The 20,297-nt window shown below is 56.7% G+C and overlaps 1 protein-coding gene across 1 annotated transcript in view; it reads right to left on the bottom strand.

The window, feature by feature from the left end:
- Positions 1–1,354: 1,354 nt before the first annotated feature.
- The window catches only part of LOC116945160 (RNA-binding protein 24-like), a 32,023-nt gene continuing 13,080 nt past the window's right edge, over positions 1,355–20,297 (bottom strand). Inside the window, exons 2-4 of the mRNA XM_032959357.2 lie at positions 7,536–7,659; positions 6,438–6,492; positions 1,355–5,111 (exon numbers count right to left, since the gene is read on the bottom strand). Coding sequence (XP_032815248.2) covers positions 4,790–5,111; positions 6,438–6,492; positions 7,536–7,659 — 501 coding nt within the window. The 3' untranslated portion in view covers positions 1,355–4,789. The remainder of the gene's footprint in view (positions 5,112–6,437; positions 6,493–7,535; positions 7,660–20,297) is intronic.

Raw genomic sequence — 20,297 nt, 5'->3', positions numbered from 1 at the left:
CGGGCTCTGTGCGAGCATATGGGTCTCTGAAAATCCGTAAAAGTACATGGGTATCTCTGTAAGTCTATGATTTTCTATAGACCCCGTACGTAAATCTACGCAAGTACATGGGTCTCTCGAACCCTTTATGGACCAACCTGTCGGAAATAAACAGGAGCCATCCCCCTTGTAAATGTCAGCGGCCACACGTGAATGCCTGCGTGGAGGTTTTGACACTCGCTGGAGAAAGCGTAAGAGCAGAGCGAGCGCCACCGAGCGAGGGGGTTGTTGGGGGTAGAGGTGGGATGGAGGGGGCGCCGTCACAGCACCAGAGGCGAGGTCAGAATTGAGCTCAGCGAGGTGGCTACATCATACGAGTAGTCGGTGGGTCATGCGTCACGGTTCGGGCTCGACGTGGTAGTATTGGTGACCGATGCGAGAGGAGGGCAGTGTTAGGGGTGGCCATCGAGTGTGCCGGCGGTGCGACTGCACCGGAGAGTCCATGGGTTGGGCTGGAGGGGCACAGGTGCCGGGACACGAACCAGGTTGGGGAGCGGGGGGACTGGACAGGTGGCCCCATTTCATTTCTCCCACCAGGAGCCGTACAAACCACGCGACGCCACTGGCTGGTCGTGGCAGGTCGGCCTCACGCTCGTCCTGGTGGCTGGTTGGCTCGTGTCGGCTGCTGCATCCCGCCGCTCCTCCCCGTCGCCACCCCCGGACTTGAAGGCGATTCTCCCCTCCGCTCGCCTCTCTCGTTTCTCGTGTTTACAGCGGAAATGTTTTTTTGTCGATCAAGGAGAGAGATTAACGAAGGGCGAGTGGCATTAGGCAGAGTCCTCCAGCGAGCGTGCGCGCGTGTGCATCGCTCCGATAATCTCAGCGACTGCATTCTCTCGATTACAAAGACGCTCCGGAAAGTAAGACGCACCCTGCACTTGTTACACCCGACGCAGACAAGTTATGCAAAGATTGCCTCCCTCCGCCCGTATAGCCTGTAACAGACTGTTAGGGGAAGTGCTGTTAGCGAGCACCTATTAAGGTCGGCAAGGCACACCAGAGGGTGGGTAGCCAGCATCACGTGCAGCAGCACAAGCCTCCACCGCTACCCGGCTCACCTATGAATCCCAATTCGCCCAGCAAGGGCAGCTCCCCCAGCTTAATGGGGGTGGCTTGCCGGGTGAAAGTATAAAGTCTGAGCCCGTGTCCCTATAAACACATCATCACCGCCGCCACCGCAGTATTACGAGGACAAGACAAAGCGAGATGGATGTTGGCTGGGTGGAAAAAAATGTTCCCGGAAGAGCGGCGGGTGTTCCGGACTCTCCCGTCCGATATGAATCGCGGTCAAGAACGATGCAGGGAGCGTTCAGGGTGAACGGACGATGCATTTATTGGCATATCCACCATAAGTGAAATGTTGTGCTCAGTGTAACGCCAACGAAACACACAGACGTTCCGCTTTGTGTGCGAGTGTGTGTCCCGGCGTTGCAACTAAATTACTTGTATTATCATGAATTAAATGTTTAGCATTTTCATTTTTGTTTAAGTCTATGCGCGTGACTTGTACAAAAAAAAAACATGTATCCGTTCTGCTATTTGCACATGATGCATCTTAACATTTGATTTCTTACAATAATGTTACTAATAGTACTCTCAATAATAATAAAGACGATAACGATGACGACGATCGTAAAAACGAATTGTAAAAAAAAAATTTGACCAAAGATGTACAGCGCAACGTCGTGTATCCGATCCGCCGGAGGACTGATAAGACATATTAAGCGTACGTGTCAAATGGTCGCATAAGTGGATAACCCCACAGCCATCAACAGTGGCGCTTACACACAAGCAGATTACTGAACAGTGAATGTACGCGAGATCAGCGTCACCGCGCGCGAAAGGCTCGGATCTGCGGCCACCTCGGGGAAGATGACCATCACGCAGCACTTGGCTGCGAGCGCTTAATTGATCGTGGCAGACGCGTGACGGGTCGGATACGCGACGTTCTACCGTGCCACGGAAGCCCCCTTCGGGGACGATCTTCTTGAAACCCCTCCGGGGGGGGGGGGAAGTGGCGGAGGAGTTTGTAAACAGTTTAAACAGTAGCTTGTAGTCATGACATTCGTACCGTGGAAACGCACGGCGGCACGCACACTCCCACCAGGGACAGCCGCGTCCCTGGAGTTGCTCGCTCGCGCGCCACTGCTGGCGGAAGGGGCCTCTCCGCTAAGAGGGGGCCTTTCTAGGGGCTTATTTTGGCCTACTCTTCCACGCGGGCCAGCTTGCTTGGAAGGAGGTGAAAGCAGCCACACTTTACCCCCCCACAAACGATCTGCAGATCGCGGTAACCCATCGACACCGCTGGGTGGGCAGAGATGGAGATGGTGGGGGGGGTTAAGAAACTCGCCCCTCCCCCCATTGCCACGCAGGGAGGCGGAATCGAACCGGCGTCCAGTGTGGCAGCATCCCGTGCACCGTCATGACGCGTCACCGAGCGTCGTTACCCTGCATTCATTCGCGTCAATGAGTCCCCCCCCCCCCCCCCCTGAGCGACTGTTGCGTTCCGCGCGCGAGCTCAAGGTGCTGGCGTGTTGTTGAGACGCGAGCCTTCTGGGAGGCAGAGACAAATACTCGACGATGCGCCCGGCAAAAAAACACATTTCCTCGCTTGCGAGAATTACATTTTCACAACCGATTTTACTTGCCACTGCGCTGCCCTACAACGCGGTTCCCCAACGTCTGCCAAATGACGACACCGCCCATCAGAAAAATACCCACAATCCAGTTGCTCACAGTTGTGTTTCGACTCCACATTGCCAACAACCCCCCACCACAATTATCCAGCATTTGACATCACCGATTCACGCTATGAAAATAAATAAAAAAAACAACAACAAAATAAACACGAGGACAATACCCGGGGGGACTCCCTTACGGAGCCGTTGTAGATACACAACTCGACGTCAGCAGACCAGGACAGTCGATGTTCGATGCTGGCTCGACGCACAAATCTGTTGGCGTACGGTCGAATGTCGGAGCATCTCTCTGCTGGGCGAACGACGGAGAGGGAGACTTGGAAAGTCGGCATCTTTGGGAGGCTCAATCGTCAGGATTCTCAGGTCTTCATCTCCTCATCATTATCATTGCTGTCGATCCCTGGAACCAGGTCGGACAGACCGACAGTGGCCTCTTCGGCCGTGCTCTGCCTCGTCCGTGTGATCATTAAAAAAAATAACTGCTCTAATGCGTCGTCTCATCCTTGCCTGCGAACGCAAGATTGATTTCACGTTGCATAGATTGTCTTCATGGAGTGGGGGGGGGGGGGGTGCTGTTGAGTGAGCGAGTAATTGAACGAGTTAGTAGGCAAGCGAGTGGGCAAGGGGTTGAGTGACTGAACGGGCAAGTGAATGAGTGAGCGGGCAAGCGAGCGGGCAAGGGGTTAATTGACTGAACAGCCAAGTGAGCGGTGAGCGAAGGAGCTGTTTTAGTGCCTGAGTGGCAATACTAGTGAGTGAGCGAGTGGGTGAGCAGGCGAGATCTTTGCTCTGGATCCGAGGTCCCGGGAGGGTTTGTCCACGGTGACACTAAGAATCTGGGTTGGTCCTCCTCACAGTAGGCACTCGCCAAGATCAACAGCATGCCGAGGACTACAACCGGACTATGGTTGGTAAGCAGGAAGCAACAGCTGTTATGAGAGACAGCCGGACTGAAGCCAGCAAAGTCACACAGCCGGTCTTACAGCTAACGAGCCAAACAGGCGGACTGCAACAAGCAAGTCACCCAGCCAGACTACAGAACAAGCCACACAGCCGGACACATCACCTAGCCACAAACCATCAGGAGACACAGGCAGACTACAGCCAGTCTTGTAGGCACCAGGAGACACAGGCCCACTGCAGGCGGCACGAGACATTCGCAGGCTGCAGTCAGACGACAGGCAGCAGGAGACACACGCGCAGGATACAGCGATGCTTTGGGCGGCACGAGACACAAGCAGACAGCACGCAGCAGGAGCCAGGCGGACTGCAGAACCGGGCTACGGAGACGCACTCGCCTCTCCTCCACCTCGCCCCTCCGTGTCGAGCTGCAGGAGGAGGACCGTTGTCTCCGGCAGCGCTGGAGTGGGGGAGGGGGGGTTGGTGAGAGTGGTGTGTGCTTCCTTTTAACACCAAACAGACCCAGGAAGGAGCCGGCGTACCGAGGACGCGGCCGGTTGCTGTCGAGACCCCCGTGGCCGGTCGGCTTCGCCGTAGTTCCGTGTCCCACCCCCCCCAGGGTTCCGTTTCGCCGTTCACATCGGAGGCATCGTTTGCCGCAGCGATGGTGGTTGCGGTGGAACAGTGCGCCGTGCGCCGCTGAGGCGGAGCAGTGTCGTCAAAAGTAAAGACAAACGGAACGTAAAAAATATAACAATAACGATATAACGTGTGAATTCATTAATATAGTGCTCAACATTGTTACGCTGCTGCTGCTGCTGTGCGTCGACATTCAATCTTCTCGCTTCGGGAAGGTTAAAAATAGAGACCGGGCGACAGAACGTGTCCGACCCATCGCAGCAAAGTAGTCGGTACAAGCTCAGGGCGTGTCATCGTTCGTGTTCATTATTCTTCCACTTGCGATTTTTTTTTTCGTAATTTTCCACCGTTAACTTTTCTGCTTGTTTACCAATCGTTACCTTCCCTCATTTCTGTTGTCGGTTTTTTTTTTCGTTTTTCCTTCCCGCGCGTCGCCGTCGAACGATCACCATCGCCGCCGGCCGGCCGCCCCCCCCCCCCGCCCCCCCCGCCCCCCCCCCCCGCCCGTCGTCTCACTGCACGACGCGATCCTGCATCGCGGTCGGCACGGCGTACTGCTGGTGGTAGGCAGAGGCGCCGGCGGGCATGACGCCGCCGGCGCCCAGGGCCGGCACGTATCCCGCGTACCCGGCGGGGAGGAACGCCGACGACGCGTAGGAGTAGTCGTACGCTCCGCCGTACTGCGCCGCAAAGCCGCCGCCCGGGTACTCGAGGTAGCAGGGCGTGCTGGCGCCGCTGGTGGCGGCGGCGGCGGCGGCGCCCGGAGGCGTGTGGGCTCCCAGCAGGAGGCCCGGCTGCAGCATGGCGTGCGGGTAGACGTACTGCGTCGCCAGCCTGATCGCCGAGGGACGGACATGGGCGTTACCACGACGGCCTCGCACGCGCGGGGCCCCTGGCGCTCGGCCGACCGGTGGCGGCGACAAGGGCTAGCGAGGCCGAGCGGTCCCCCTCCTCAACACCCGCTGTTTGCCACTAAGTGACGGTGACGTCACCACGGTGCTTGGCTAGGTGCACGTTAAGGCCACGTGAAGTGTCTAATGCCCGCAAGCAGGAGGTCACGGGACAGACGCAGGTGAGTGGCCGATGCACCACCTGTGCCCCCTACTGTGCCAACCTGCTGCGTTTTAGCCACTCGGCGCTCCGCTCGTTGTTGTGAGCGTCGCTCCTCCACCCTCCGTTGTTGTTGGAGGGCGACTACCTCCAACTGCCCAGTAGCATCCTTCACGAGCCTCCTCCACAGAGGCCGATCTTGACACCGCTGGTACCAGTCATCGGCAAGTCCAAACAGCTCCACGTCCTCCTGTACCACGTCACTCCATCTCTTCTCTAGCCCGTGCAGCACCCATTTAGCCCCTCTATTCGACTGAACAAAAGCCGATTGGGCATGCGGTGGCTGGGCATGCGGGCTGCATGACCCAGCCAAGGCAGCCCCCTCTCAACCCGGCGTTCCCACACATTCTGCACGGTAAAACATCGCGCAACTGGACCTAGCGATAGAGCGTGGGAGGCCACTGGTGGCATAGCACGTGGCGGACCGACACAACCGGAGAACACATGCCCTGGGCCGTACCAGGTTACCTCGCACTTGTTAGCGTTGTTTCGCAAGAAAAATCTATCACTGGACTGGACCGTACACTTTCCATACTCCCACGCCAAAAGCCACGGGCATCTCTCATGGGCTCAGGACGACGAATGCTATTTGTCTTGCAAGGTCTCGCAGAAGAATGCCTACGTAACAAATATAGGGGCAGATATAATATACTGCACTGAAAGGATGGTGCTTGGATTGGCGACCGCCATCAACAATCAGGGCGATATAGTCGGTGCTGCTCAATGAGACTGTGTGAGAAGCAGCATGTCGATCACATTTGTTCCACGGCTACAATGAGGCGGGGGGGGGGGTCATAGATCAGGGGTCAGGGGTTACGGTGGAGGGGGGCGGCACCGAGACCCCGCTGGACCGTGGAGATCGCCGTTTGATTCCCGCGTGGATCGCTTTGTGCTTGAGAAACATTTCCCGCTTAGTTTGGCCGGCACAGCAGAACTTTACAATACCATACTAACGATGACGACGATGATGACGACGATAATTTGACGGCGATGATTATGACGATGGTTACCAGGGCAACGAGGATGACGGGAAGAGGGGTGCAGACTCACCCGTACTGCTGTCGGATTAGAGCCGGGTGGATCTGCTGCATCCCGAGGCCAAACCCTGCGGACAGCAACAAATGCACGCGCGAAAACACGTCAACAAAACGAACGCACGCATGCTCACACATGCTCACACATGCGCACGCATGCGCACGCACGCGCAGACAAATACACCCATGAATGCACAAAATGCATTGCAGGTACACACACACGAACATACGCACGCAAATCTACACACGCATACAAAGACAAAGATCCCCCGTATAGCCTTAACAGACTGTAGGGGCAAGTGCTGTTAGCGAGCACCGATGAAGGCCGAAACGGTACACGAGGGGGTGGGGTAGCCAGCATCACGTGGAGCAGCACAAACGTCCACACCCGACCACCTTTGTCTCCCCAGTGGCGATGTTTACACACCACACCGGGCACTCGTTTAAGGCTGAGTCGGCCTAGGGGAGGCCCAGGACCGGTTCAGATAATCGTCACTGGGTGTTGGCTGTGAGCAGGAATCGAACCCGGGTCGCCAGGTTCATAGCGCAGCACGCTAACCGTTACACTACCCCTCCCGACACACGCATACATGCACAAACACACATGCACAAACGCAAACACACATGCACAAACACATGCACAAACGCAAACACACATGCACAAACGCAAACACACATGCACAAACGCACACACGCACAAACACACACATGAACAAAAGACAAAAATTCCCCATATTATCGTCAAAACAAAAGTTTTGGGCAAGTGCTGTTAGCAAGCATCTATTAGTTAGCACACGAGGGAGGGTGGGTGGCCAGCACCACGCCCAGCCGCCTTTGTCTCCCTAGGTGGCGATATTTACACATCGCAGGGTACTCATTTGAGGCAGAGTTGACCGAGGGGAGGCCCAGCAACATACACCTCGCCCCATAACATAGGCTTACTATGGCCTGGCATACTTTGTACTCTCGTGGTAGTGCCTTATGCCCGCAATATTGAGTGAGAGATTCGGCCCTTGGGGGGGGGGGGGGGGTGCCTCATATATATTATTTTTAATGAATCCGAGGAGCCTCCTGAGCTACTTGGGGCCCTAAACTTTTGCTTTGTTGCCCTCACCTGGCTGCAGCACGCGTGGCTTGGCCCCCAGGTACGCCAGGTTGACGTTGGCCTTGCGTCCGTCGATGATCGGGTTCGGGTCCTTGCAGGCTCGTTCTGCTGCTCCCCTGTCTCCCATCGTCACCTGCGGACATCGCCATCGTCGCCATCAGCACTAGCACCGTCATCACCACGACTACCACCACAATTAGCGGCAACAGCTTCATCAGCACCACCACCATCACTTATTTATGCAACAGATACAAAATGATAAATGTTCAAGCAGTGCGAGTGTGGTAAACATCTGTCAGATGGCAGAAGCCCTCCTCCCATCCTCCTCGAACCCAACGACGCGAGACCACACGCAAACTGGAGTGCATCGGAGGCCATCGCTCAATTGGGCGAACAGCGTTGCCCTATCCACCCGCGTTGAAGACTCGCTCTCATCCGAAGTACTGTGTTCAACCACCACCACCACCTTGCAGGTCATACCCACCCACTTGGCCAGCAACCCAGCCACCCACCCACCCAGCCTGCAACCAAGCCACCCACCCACCCAGCCAGCAACCAAGCCACCCACCCACCCAGCCAGCAACCAAGCCACCCACCCACCCAGCCAGCAACCCAGCAACCCAGCCACCCACCCAGCCAGCAACCCAGCCACCCACCCAGCCAGCAACCCAGCCACCCACCCACCCAGCAACCCAGCCACCCACCCACCCAGTAACCCAGCCACCCACCCACCCACCCGGCCAGTAACCCAGCCACCCACCCACCCACCCGGCCAGTAACCCACCCACCCACCCACCCACCCGGCCAGTAACCCACCCACCCACCCACCCGGCCAGTAACCCAGCCACCCACCCACCCAGCCAGTAACCCAGCCACCCACCCACCCACCCACTCGGCCAGCAAAACAGCCACCCACCCACCTACTCGGCAAGCAAAACAGCCACCCACCCACCTACGCGGCCAGCAACCCAGCCACCCACCCATTCGGCCAGCAACCCAGCCACCCACCCACTCGGCCAGCAACCCAGCCACCCACCCACTCGGCCAGCAACCCAGCCACCCAGCAACCCAGCCACCCACTCGGCCAGCAACCCAGCCACCCACCCACCCACTCGGCCAGCAACCCAGCCACCCACTCGGCCAGCAACCCAGCCACCCACTCGGCCAGCAACCCAGCCACCCACCCACCCACTCGGCCAGCAACCCAGCCACTCGGCCACCCACCCACACACCCACCCACCCACTCGGCCAGCAACCCAGCCACCCACCCACTCGGCCAGCAACCCACCCACCCACTCGGCCAGCAACCCACCCACCCACTCGGCCAGCAACCCAGCCACCCACCCACCCACTCGGCCAGCAACCCAGCCACTCGGCCAGCAACCCAGCCACCCACCCAGCCACTCGGCCAGCAACCCAGCCACCCACCCACCCACTCGGCCACCCACTCGGCCACCCACCCACTCGGCCACCCACTCGGCCACCCACCCACTCGGCCAGCAACCCAGCCACCCGGCCAGCAACCCAGCCACTCGGCCAGCAACCCAGCCACTCGGCCAGCAACCCAGCCACTCGGCCAGCAACCCAGCCACTCGGCCAGCAACCCAGCCACTCGGCCAGCAACCCAGCCACTCGGCCAGCAACCCAGCCACTCGGCCAGCAACCCAGCCACTCGGCCAGCAACCCAGCCACTCGGCCAGCAACCCAGCCACTCGGCCAGCAACCCAGCCACTCGGCCAGCAACCCAGCCACTCGGCCAGCAACCCAGCCACTCGGCCAGCAACCCAGCCACCCACCCACCCACCCACTCCGCCAGCAACCCAGCCACCCGGCCAGCAACCCACTCGGCCAGCAACCCAGCCAGTCACCCACCCACCCATTCGGCCAGCAACCCAGCCACCCACCCACTCGGCCAGCAACCCAGCCACCCACCCACTCGGCCAGCAACCCAGCCACCCACCCACCCACTCGGCCAGCAACCCAGCCACCCACCCACCCACTCGGCCAGCAACCCAGCCACCCACCCACCCACTCGGCCAGCAACCCAGCCACCCACCCACCCACTCGGCCAGCAACCCAGCCACCCACCCACCCACTCGGCCAGCAACCCAGCCACCCACCCACCCACTCGGCCAGCAACCCAGCCACCCACCCAGCCACTCGGCCACCAACCCAGCCACCCACCCAGCCACTCGGCCACCCACCCAGCCACTCGGCCAGCAACCCAGCCACTCGGCCAGCAACCCAGCCACTCGGCCAGCAACCCAGCCACTCGGCCAGCAACCCAGCCACTCGGCCAGCAACCCAGCCACTCGGCCAGCAACCCAGCCACTCGGCCAGCAACCCAGCCACTCGGCCAGCAACCCAGCCACTCGGCCAGCAACCCAGCCACTCGGCCAGCAACCCAGCCACTCGGCCAGCAACCCAGCCACTCGGCCAGCAACCCAGCCACTCGGCCAGCAACCCAGCCACTCGGCCAGCAACCCAGCCACTCGGACAGCAACCCAGCCACTCGGACAGCAACCCAGCCACTCGGCCAGCAACCCAGCCACTCGGACAGCAACCCAGCCACTCGGACAGCAACCCAGCCACTCGGACAGCAACCCAGCCACTCGGACAGCAACCCAGCCACTCGGACAGCAACCCAGCCACCCACCCACCCACTCGGCCAGCAACCCAGCCACTCGGCCAGCAACCCAGCCACTCGGCCAGCAACCCAGCCACCCACCCACCCACTCGGCCAGCAACCCAGCCATTCACCCACCCACCCACCCACTCGGCCAGCAACCCAGCCACCCACCCACCCGGCCAGCAACCCAGTCACCCACCCACTCGGCCAGCAACCCAGTCACCCACCCACCCACTCGGCCAGCAACCCAGTCACCCACCCACTCGGCCAGCAACCCAGTCACCCACCCACCCACTCGGCCAGCAACCCAGTCACCCACCCACCCACCCACTCGGCCAGCAACCCAGTCACCCACCCACCCACCCACTCGGCCAGCAACCCAGCCACCCACCCACCCACTCGGCCAGCAACCCAGCCACCCACTCGGCCAGCAACCCAGCCACCCAGCCACCCACTCGGCCAGCAACCCAGCCACCCACCCACCCACTCGGCCAGCAACCCAGCCACCCACCCACCCACTCGGCCAGCAACCCAGCCACCCACCCCCACCCACTCGGCCAGCAACCCAGCCACCCACCCACCCACTCGGCCAGCAACCCAGCCACCCACCCACTCGGCCAGCAACCCAGCCACCCACCCACCTACCCACTCGGCCAGCAACCCAGCCACCCACCCACCCGGCCAGCAACCCAGCCACCCACCCACCCATTCGGCCAGCAACCCAACCACCCACCCACCCACCCACTCGGCCAGCAACCCAGCCACCCACCCACCCACTCGGCCAGCAACCCAGCCACCCACCCACTAACCCAGCAACCCACCCACAACACTTCAATTTTAGTTTATTCCCTCGCACTGCCGCACTTTAGAATTCTCTTTGCATCATCGACTCTCTCCCCAATCTCTTATAAAGAACCTTGTTCAACTTAAGAAACATGTTACACGCTTGTATATTACATTGGCAACAGTGCCGTTTGTCACTGGCCACTTGGTGTTTTGGGCCTTCGGGCTTGTGCTCAGCGGCCGCTTTTGGGCCATGCCGCGCGTCGTTTGGCACAATGGCCGGCATTTCGCTCTGCGTGCAGGGACCTTCTTCAGGAATGGATCCTGGAGCTGCACACAGTTCATGCATTGCACTCCAGAGCTCGCTCACCCACGCGCTCGCTCGCCCACTCGCCAATTTACTCGCCCGCCCGCTTGCTCAATCATTCACTGCCGGAGAGAACTCTGGACAGAAGCAGCTCCCAGCACGTGGGAGTGAAACGTCGGGCACCGGTGGCAGGCTTCAAACGGCAACAAAACCTCGGAGCGCATCGCGGAGCCGGGCATTGCGTTCGCGAGCCGCCGACGCCGCGGCCTGGCCAATGGCACCCCCCCCCCCCCCCCCCCACAACGAGCAGCGGAGTCTCTGGAAGCGGCAGCGCTCGCAAGGGAACAAAGGGGCTCCCGCCACTGCCCTTTCCCGTCTTCTGAAACATTCTCTTTGTTCTGCCACCAAAGTGACGACAATCGACCTATCTTCACCGAGCCCCGTGGCGTCGGGGTGCAGGAGGGGGCCGAGATCCTCCACGAGCCCCCCACCCCACCGCCATTGAAGGCTCAGTGCCCCCCCCCCACCTCAACATTATTATAAATTCCTGTAGTCTAGTCAAATAATGTAGCTCGAAGGACAATGATGGTGGTGATTGTTGTTATAATGATGGTGACGATGGTGGTGCCAATAACGATGGGAGGTGGAGCGATGAATGCAGCCCTTGCTGGGTGGATCGGTACGTCACAGGATTCGCGAGAGACGGCGGCAGCTTGGGGAGGCCTTCATCCAGCAGTGGATCGACCATGGATGTTACGGTAACTAAAACCTGCGGTTATAACCAGGGCAACCTCTACAACAAAATCCACTCGCAATGTAACCGGTGTTTCTAAACGTCGCAATGCTGAAACATTACTGGCAAATTACTCGATCGTGAGCACACCGAGCAAAAAATGTGGAAAAACCAAAAAAATTACGGCGAGCGGCAAAACCCGCTACGGTGAGGCCACGTCACCGCCCCTCTATCCCCGCTCCATCGTGGCCCAAATCTTTGGTCGCGGGGTCACACGGGGGTCACCAGCTCAGGCCGTCACGGGCATCGCACCGATGCCGTGTAAGGAGGGTCCGTCGTCGTGCGCCTTCAGGGCCCGGCGCACAAATTAAACGCCCCGAGGCGTAGGGGGGACCCGACGCCCCCGAGGAGGCCCAACCCCAAATCCCTGCCCCCCTCCCCATCGATCGCGTCTCTTATTGAACCCCCATCGGGCGCGACGACTCAATTCCATTAACGGCGGTTTCAACGCGAGCGTCGCAGAGAGCCGCGATCGACGTCTGCGGGCGTTTTGAAGTCGGCCGAGCGCGGTGGGGCCGGGGCGGCCCAGCGGCATCAGCGGGCCGGCTCGCAATCGGGGGGAGGGTGCCAGTTCGAATCCTGGTTGGGGGGTGGTTGACCCAGCCCATCATCACTTTCCTTCGGGCGTCGATAAAACAGGTACCACTTCATGGGGAAGCCAAGAGCAAATGTCCTTTGGGTAGGCCTCGTCCCCGCCACGTGAATGTGGAATTTCAACCACTGACGATATTCACTGTACCAGCCCTTTTGTCAGTCCACTGCTGGATGATGGACTGCCCACCAGCGGCGTATCGGGTGTACAGGCGGTGCAACTGCACCGGGGCCCACGGGTGTCAAAGGGACCCAGAATTTTGGATACGAAGAGGAATGGGGGAGGGGGGTGGGGGGGGGGGTGAACTGGAGAGGGGACCCCGTTTAATTCCTTGCAACAGGGCCCATGCCAACCACGCTACGCTACTGCTCCCCATTCCGGTTTAGTCACTCGGGTTGTTTGGCCATACTTCACCACATTGGTCAGTGCGGATTTAGTGACTGGTTGGTATATCACAAGTCACTAATGTTAGCTGTGGTTAGGAATCAAGCTCGGGTTGCTGGGCTCATAGAGCAGTGTGCCAACTGCTGCACCATCCCTCCGACCCACCCCATATTGTAAAATTCCCATGCTATTGTGGGGCTCCAGCTGTCTGTAAAAAACATTTATAAATTACTGTACAGTCATATTATTTACAAATCTAAGTGGACTCTTGCCTGATTAAACAAAGCACATCAATTGGCCAGCAATCTTTCGATTTAAAGCTTTCGTGACTGCAAGGATTCATCTTCTTTGGTTCTTTCGGTAAAGTCACGTAGAATGAGAATAAAATAATAAAATAAAACAATAACATTCTCACGACGTTTCGGCCACAACACAAGTGGCCTTCTTCAGGTGAAAGGAACAAACCTGTCGGGACGACAGAGCTACAACTCTGTAGCGACAGAGCTACAACTCTGTAGCTACAGAGCTACAACTCTGTAGCTACAGAGCTACAACTCTGTAGCTACAGAGCTACAACTCTGTAGCTACAGAGCTACAACTCTGTAGCTACAGAGCTACAACTCTGTAGCTACAGAGCTACAACTCTGTAGCTACAGAGCTACAACTCTGTAGCTACAGAGCTACAACTCTGTAGCTACAGAGCTACAACTCTGTAGCTACAGAGCTACAACTCTGTAGCTACAGAGCTACAACTCTGTAGCTACAGAGCTACAACTCTGTAGCTACAGAGCTACAACTCTGTAGCTACAGAGCTACAACTCTGTAGCTACAGAGCTACAACTCTGTAGCTACAGAGCTACAACTCTGTAGCTACAGAGCTACAACTCTGTAGCTACAGAGCTACAACTCTGTAGCTACAGAGCTACAACTCTGTAGCTCTGTCGTCCCGACAGGTTTGTTCCTTTCACCTGAAGAAGGCCACTTGTGTTGTGGCCGAAACGTCGTGAGAATTTTATTGATTTATTTTATTATTTTATTCTCATTCTACGTGACTTTACCGAAAGAACCAAAGAAGATGACCAGCAATCCTCCAAACATACAAAGTACCAGCAATATCCAATAATGGTGCACGTATGTGTGACACAGACACTCAACAAAGATCCCCCACCTCCTTACAGTCTTAAGGAGACGGTTGGGCCACGTGCTGTGAGCGAGCACCAATGAATGCCGATGCGGTACTTGAAGTGGGTGGGTGGGCCAGCACAACGCCAGGGCCGCCTTTGTCTCCCCAATAACGATGTTTACACAAGGCAACAGGTACTCCATATTAAGGCCGAGTCGACCTAGGGAAGGCCCAAGCACCGGTTAACATAATCGTCACCGATGTTGGACCTGAGCGGGAATCGAACTCGCGTCGCCCAGCTTGTAGTGCAGTGCTCCAACCACTGTCACACCACTACCCCAAGACACACACCAACACATGGACACCTACACGCTATGTAAAGGGTTCTAAATATGGGGTATGTAAAGAACGCGTTTCAAGCGTTATCAGAGAACGACTGTTAAGTCCGGCAGAGCATACGAGGGGGTGGCGGTGGAGGCCATCACAACGATTGGTTGTCCTGCCTCCTCCGTGCTGACATTTACACACCACGCCAGGTGCTCATTTTAGGTTGAGCCAACCTACGGGAGGCACAGCGTGACACGGCTGATGATGACGATGTCACGAAGCACTGACCCAGCACCTCCCGTCCAGCAGCACGCGTGCGAACGGATGTGAAACTTTATTTTCCAACCGTTTCCCACCTTACCGCTTGCGTGAACGAACCGATCATTGGCCGATTCACCGATTGCTTAACCAATCAGAGCCTAGCTGTCACGAATCAATCTGTCCGTCCGCCAACCTATGCCCTGTAAACAACTGGCCACTCCTTGGCCAAATTCTGGTGCTGCCAAGCGGAAAGTGGGAAGGGAGGGAGGGTGGCGGTGGTGGTGTGGTGGGGGAGGGCGCGCGGGGCTGCGTGGCCCCAGATAACAAGTGGTCGGCGGGGGTTGGCGGGTCGCGGTGGGGAGCGGTGGGGAGGCACGGCGCGGGAACACCTGGGCCACCACCGGCTGCTCGCTCCACAAGGAGGGGGCACCAGCGACGGCCGTCCCTCAGGCGGTGAAGCTGCACCGGGGCTCCATGGAGCCGCCAGGCTATGGAAGAGGGGAGACTGGACATGCGTGGGAGTGTCAACCATGCTCCCGGCACCGGGACCCATAGACTCACTTCCGATAAATCGACTCGCATTCAGACACATACACTCACATATTGATGAATATACCATTGGCTTACATAGGAGACCCATATATAGACTTACATTTATTTATTGACTTGCATAGAAACCCATAGACTCAAATATTGATGAAGACGAGAGACTTGCAAAGAAACCCATAGACTGAAACCGAGATTCATATATAGACACACACAGAGAAAACCTCCATCGGCTCAAAATACAGACCCCATGGATTTACCAGTGACCCACAAGCTAACACAGGGCCCGGTGCGACTCCACCGGAGCCCACAGGCTGGATGGGGCCCCCAAGCTGCGGGGCTTCGAAAAGGCAGAGGGGAAATTGGGCAGCCCCCACTCTGGCCCACCACCCCTCCCCCCATTTAATTCCCAGCGCCAGGCCCCGCGCGAACAACGCCGAGCCGCTGGGCAGAGCAGCAAGTGGAGCCATTCACATTCAACACGAGCAGTGAAAGATGTGTGGCAACGCTTGGAATGTTGTGACACGCATATGAACAAACGCGCCCACACGCACCAATACATTTGGACATACATGGGGATATATGCAAATTAACACGGAGGTCGATGCACGTAAACGAACACGTACAAGTAAATATATACGCCTGCCCATGAACATATTTCTACAATAGCCTTTAACAGAACGTTGGCGTAAGTGATGTTAACGAGTAGCACCAGTGAAGACCAGTACAGCACACGAGGCGGTAGGTGGCCAACACCACATCCGGCCACCTTCGTCTCCCCAGTGGTGATGTTTACACATCGCAGCAGGTACTCATTTGTGGCCGAGTCGGCCTAGGCGATGCCCAGGACAAGTTAAGATAATCATCACTGGTGTTGGCCGTGACCGGGAATCGAACTGGGGTCGCCGGGTTCGTAGCACAGCGCCTGAACTACTACACGAGCACAACTCCGATGTGTTTTATGGTTGTACCGCACACGCCGTTTGGCACCATGGCCGACATTTCACAGCCCGTGTCAGATTGCTTCCTGAAGAAGGTACCAGCAAGTGCAGCGGAACGTCGGAACATCGTGCCGGCCAACCGGCGGGCACGACACGAAAACGCCCCACAGAGTCGCACAGCAGCAACGACTAAGAAAATGTACACAGTGCAATGACTGTACACTGCTATTCCACTTCCTGATACACAACAAAAATCCCTTGATTTAAAAAAACCACAAGACGTTTCGGATTCACTAACAGCAGCGGTAATCACCATAGCTGTAGTAATAATAATTCGAATTTTCAGCTTAAACACGACAAGCATCTGGTAAAAATCCATTTGAAATTTACGCAATAATTTGCCGAATTCACAGCGTGTGTTTTTAAATGATGGGGGGGGGGGGGGGGGGAGGTGGGTTTCAAGGTCCGTAAACATCTACAGATCTGGAAACTAATTCCTCTGCCACCTCGTTTAGGCGCACGGCGGGGGGGGGGTTAAACAAAATAACCCCCGCATTGGCAATCGGTCTCGCTCCCTCTCCCTGTAGGCGCGTTTCTCCGTCACGAACGCGAGAGACACACAGAGGGAGAGACGGCCACAATTAGGACGTCCGGCGGTGCGGCATAGGCCGCGTGATTGATGGAGGTGTCTCGCCAGGAGCATCCCACGGGGATTCATTTCTAGCGGACCACGTGGCCTTCATCCAGCAGTAGATTTATCGTGGATGCCGATTGTCATGAACGTCAGTGTGTGACGATGGTGGTGATGATGATGATGACGGTGATGGTGGTGATAATGGTGGTGATACGACACGAGACCACCGAGATGGGAGTGGAAGCATCGGGAGCAGCACTTGAATTTTCACTCAATCCTCTCCGGGTCACTGGTAGACTGGAGTAGGTGGCACGTGACACGTAGTGACGGCCATAGCGAGAGAGCTGTACTCGATGTGGTGTGCCGGGTGAGGAAATATTTTCCAGCTCGTAGACCCAGACAGACCCCGTTGCTGTTCAGCCCTCACTGGGATTAATTTCCGGCAGACCCACGTGGGGACGTGAGCCGCCGAGATGGAGTGAAAACTCTGCCAGGTCAAATTTGTGCCGCTAATTGGAGAAGGGATGCCATATTCACATGGTGGTGTGAGTGATGGTGACGGCAGTTGTGGTGGCGGTGGTGGTGGCAAATTGCCTGGTGGATTTGGTCCAAATTTTTGCTAAAACATGCCAATGTCTCCATCAACATCATCTTCTTTTTGTATTCAAGATGGAGCATTGCCATCGCCACGCCTAGCAGCCTGAGTAGCGTGTGGTAAAGACGCTACTGCTAGCAATGACCCCCAGTGTGTTCTGGCGGACTGTGGCCTTGAGCAGAGCCAAGGTAGTTGTTAGAGGGCTGCACCTTTATCTTTTTACAATTCATAAGCCTACGTGTTACACTTATCTTTTTATAATGTTTCACTGCACAGTGATCGGATACAGGACAGTTACTGGAAAACCTGGAATGGCTCCTGAATCTGCAACAAGTCATCGTCGCAGAAAGTCGCCGGCTTTGCCATCGGTCATTTTGACAACAAAATAACCTGCTTTGCTCAAAGAAACGCATCAAGTTTGCCGCTACACAAAGCGATACAAATCAATGAGTTGGCAACACTTGGACCGGGTGCCCAGGCAATGCAGTTTGCACTGCACTGCAAACTCGACAGCCAGGCCACCAAGCGAGTGGGAGCTGTTGCCCATCCCCACCACGCGTACACTCTGTGGGGGCTCGCGTGCCGTGAGCGGGCACCTTTTTAGGGATGTGGAAAATGCACGCGTGGCGATACACACACTCACATACGTTCAAAACACTCGCAGGCACGCACGCACAGAACACATGCATACATACGACAACAAAAGCCTTGACTTAAAACTTTCGTGACTACAGAAATTCATGTTCTTTGGTTCTGTCGGTAGTCACGTAGATAGAAAATAGAAATAATAAAGTGAATAAAAAACGAATGTAGACTGTAGCCTGGTTCTTAATCTTAGTGAGTGTACTGGCAGTCTATAATGTATACTGCTGTTAGCGAGTGCCGAAACCACTTCACTCCCACCTCCCCACACAACACTCACCAATCCACAACACATACATCCCACTCACACATCACACACACCACGCTCACACCAGAAACACATCACATACACCACGCTCACACAACACATACACATCACGTACACCACGCTCACACAACACATACACATCACGTACACCACGCTCACACAACACATACACATCACGTACACCACGCTCACACAACACATACACATCACATACACCACGCTCACACAACACATACACATCACATACACCACGCTCACACAACACATACACATCACATACACCACGCTCACACAACACATACACATCACATACACCACGCTCACACAATACTCACCCATCCACAACACATACACACCACGCTCACACAATACTCACCAATCCACAACACATACACACCACGCTCACACAACACTCACCAATCCACAACACATACACACCACGCTCACACAACACTCACCAATCCACAACACATACACACCACGCTCACACAACACTCACCAATCCACAACACATACACACCACGCTCACACAACACTCACCCATCCACATCACATACACACCACGCTCACACAACGCTCACACAACATTCACCAATCCACAACATATACACACCACGCTCACACAACACTTACCCATAAATGCCGCTCGCACAACACAAAGACAAAGACCCCCCGTATAGCCTTAACAGACTGTAGGGGCAAGTGCTGTTTGCGAGTAGCACCTATGAAGGTCGGAACGGTACACGAGGGGGTGGGTGGCCAGCACCACGCCCGACCGCCTTTGTCTCCCCAGTGGCGATGTTTACTACACACCGCACCAGGTACTCATTTGAGGCTGAGTCGACCTAGGGGAGGCCCAGGACCGGTTCAGATAATCGTCACCGGTGTTGGACGTGAGCGGGAATCGAACCCGGGTGGCCGGGTTCATAGCGCAGCGCGCCAACCGCTACACTACCGCTCCGCACAACGCACACCCAGCTCACACGACAACACACGCAACACACACACCCAGCTCACACGCGGCAACACACACACCCAGCTCACACCCGGCAACACACACACAACGCACACACACCACACCACGCACACACACACAACACCAAGACGCACACCCCGCACACACACACACACACAACAAGACGCACACCCCGCACACACACACACACAACAAGACGCACACCCCGCACACACACACACACAACAAGACGCACACCCACACACACACACACACCAACACGCACACCCACACACACACACACCAACACGCACACCCACACACACACACACCAACACGCACACCCACACACACACACACCAACACGCACACCCACACACACACACACCAACACGCACACCCACACACAACACACACAACACGCACACCCACACACACACACACCAACACACACACCCACACACAACAACACACACACAACACGCACACCATCGCGTGTATGCGAGGGGCGGTTTGCAACGCGTGCGAGTAACAACGGGACGAGATAAACGCAGAGACTCACAACTAAGGCGCGATACAATCGCCGACTTATTTTGCAATTTTCATTCATTTCGCTTCGGCTACCAAGCGCTGCTTTTTAAACGACGGCTGCGTTGGTTTCCTGCATCCGGGGAACGATTCTAAAAACTGCGTCCGTACAGTAATTTGACCCCCTCCAACAAGCGTAGCCGCCACCCCCCAGTCATTTCACGAGCGAAAACTTATATTCACGGAGGGCCCGTGGTGTGGTCCTAGCCACGCCTGGCCGCCTTTATCTTCCCACCCCCCAGTGCTGATGTTTACACATTCATAGACGCAGGGAAGGGCCCAGGATGGGTTCTAACCCTGTTCGCCACCGATGCCATCTGCTCCTGACAATAACAAAGAGCCATATACTGCATATATATAAATCAAACAAAATATCAACGCAATATCCTAGCTCTCCACGTAA

This window comes from Petromyzon marinus, chromosome 23 (assembly GCF_048934315.1).
Source record: "Petromyzon marinus isolate PM22_M1 ecotype Great Lakes invasive population chromosome 23, UKy_Petmar_22M1.pri1.0, whole genome shotgun sequence".
Classification (NCBI taxonomy): Eukaryota; Metazoa; Chordata; class Hyperoartia; order Petromyzontiformes; family Petromyzontidae; genus Petromyzon; species Petromyzon marinus.
This window is presented reverse-complemented; position numbering and strand designations above follow the sequence as displayed.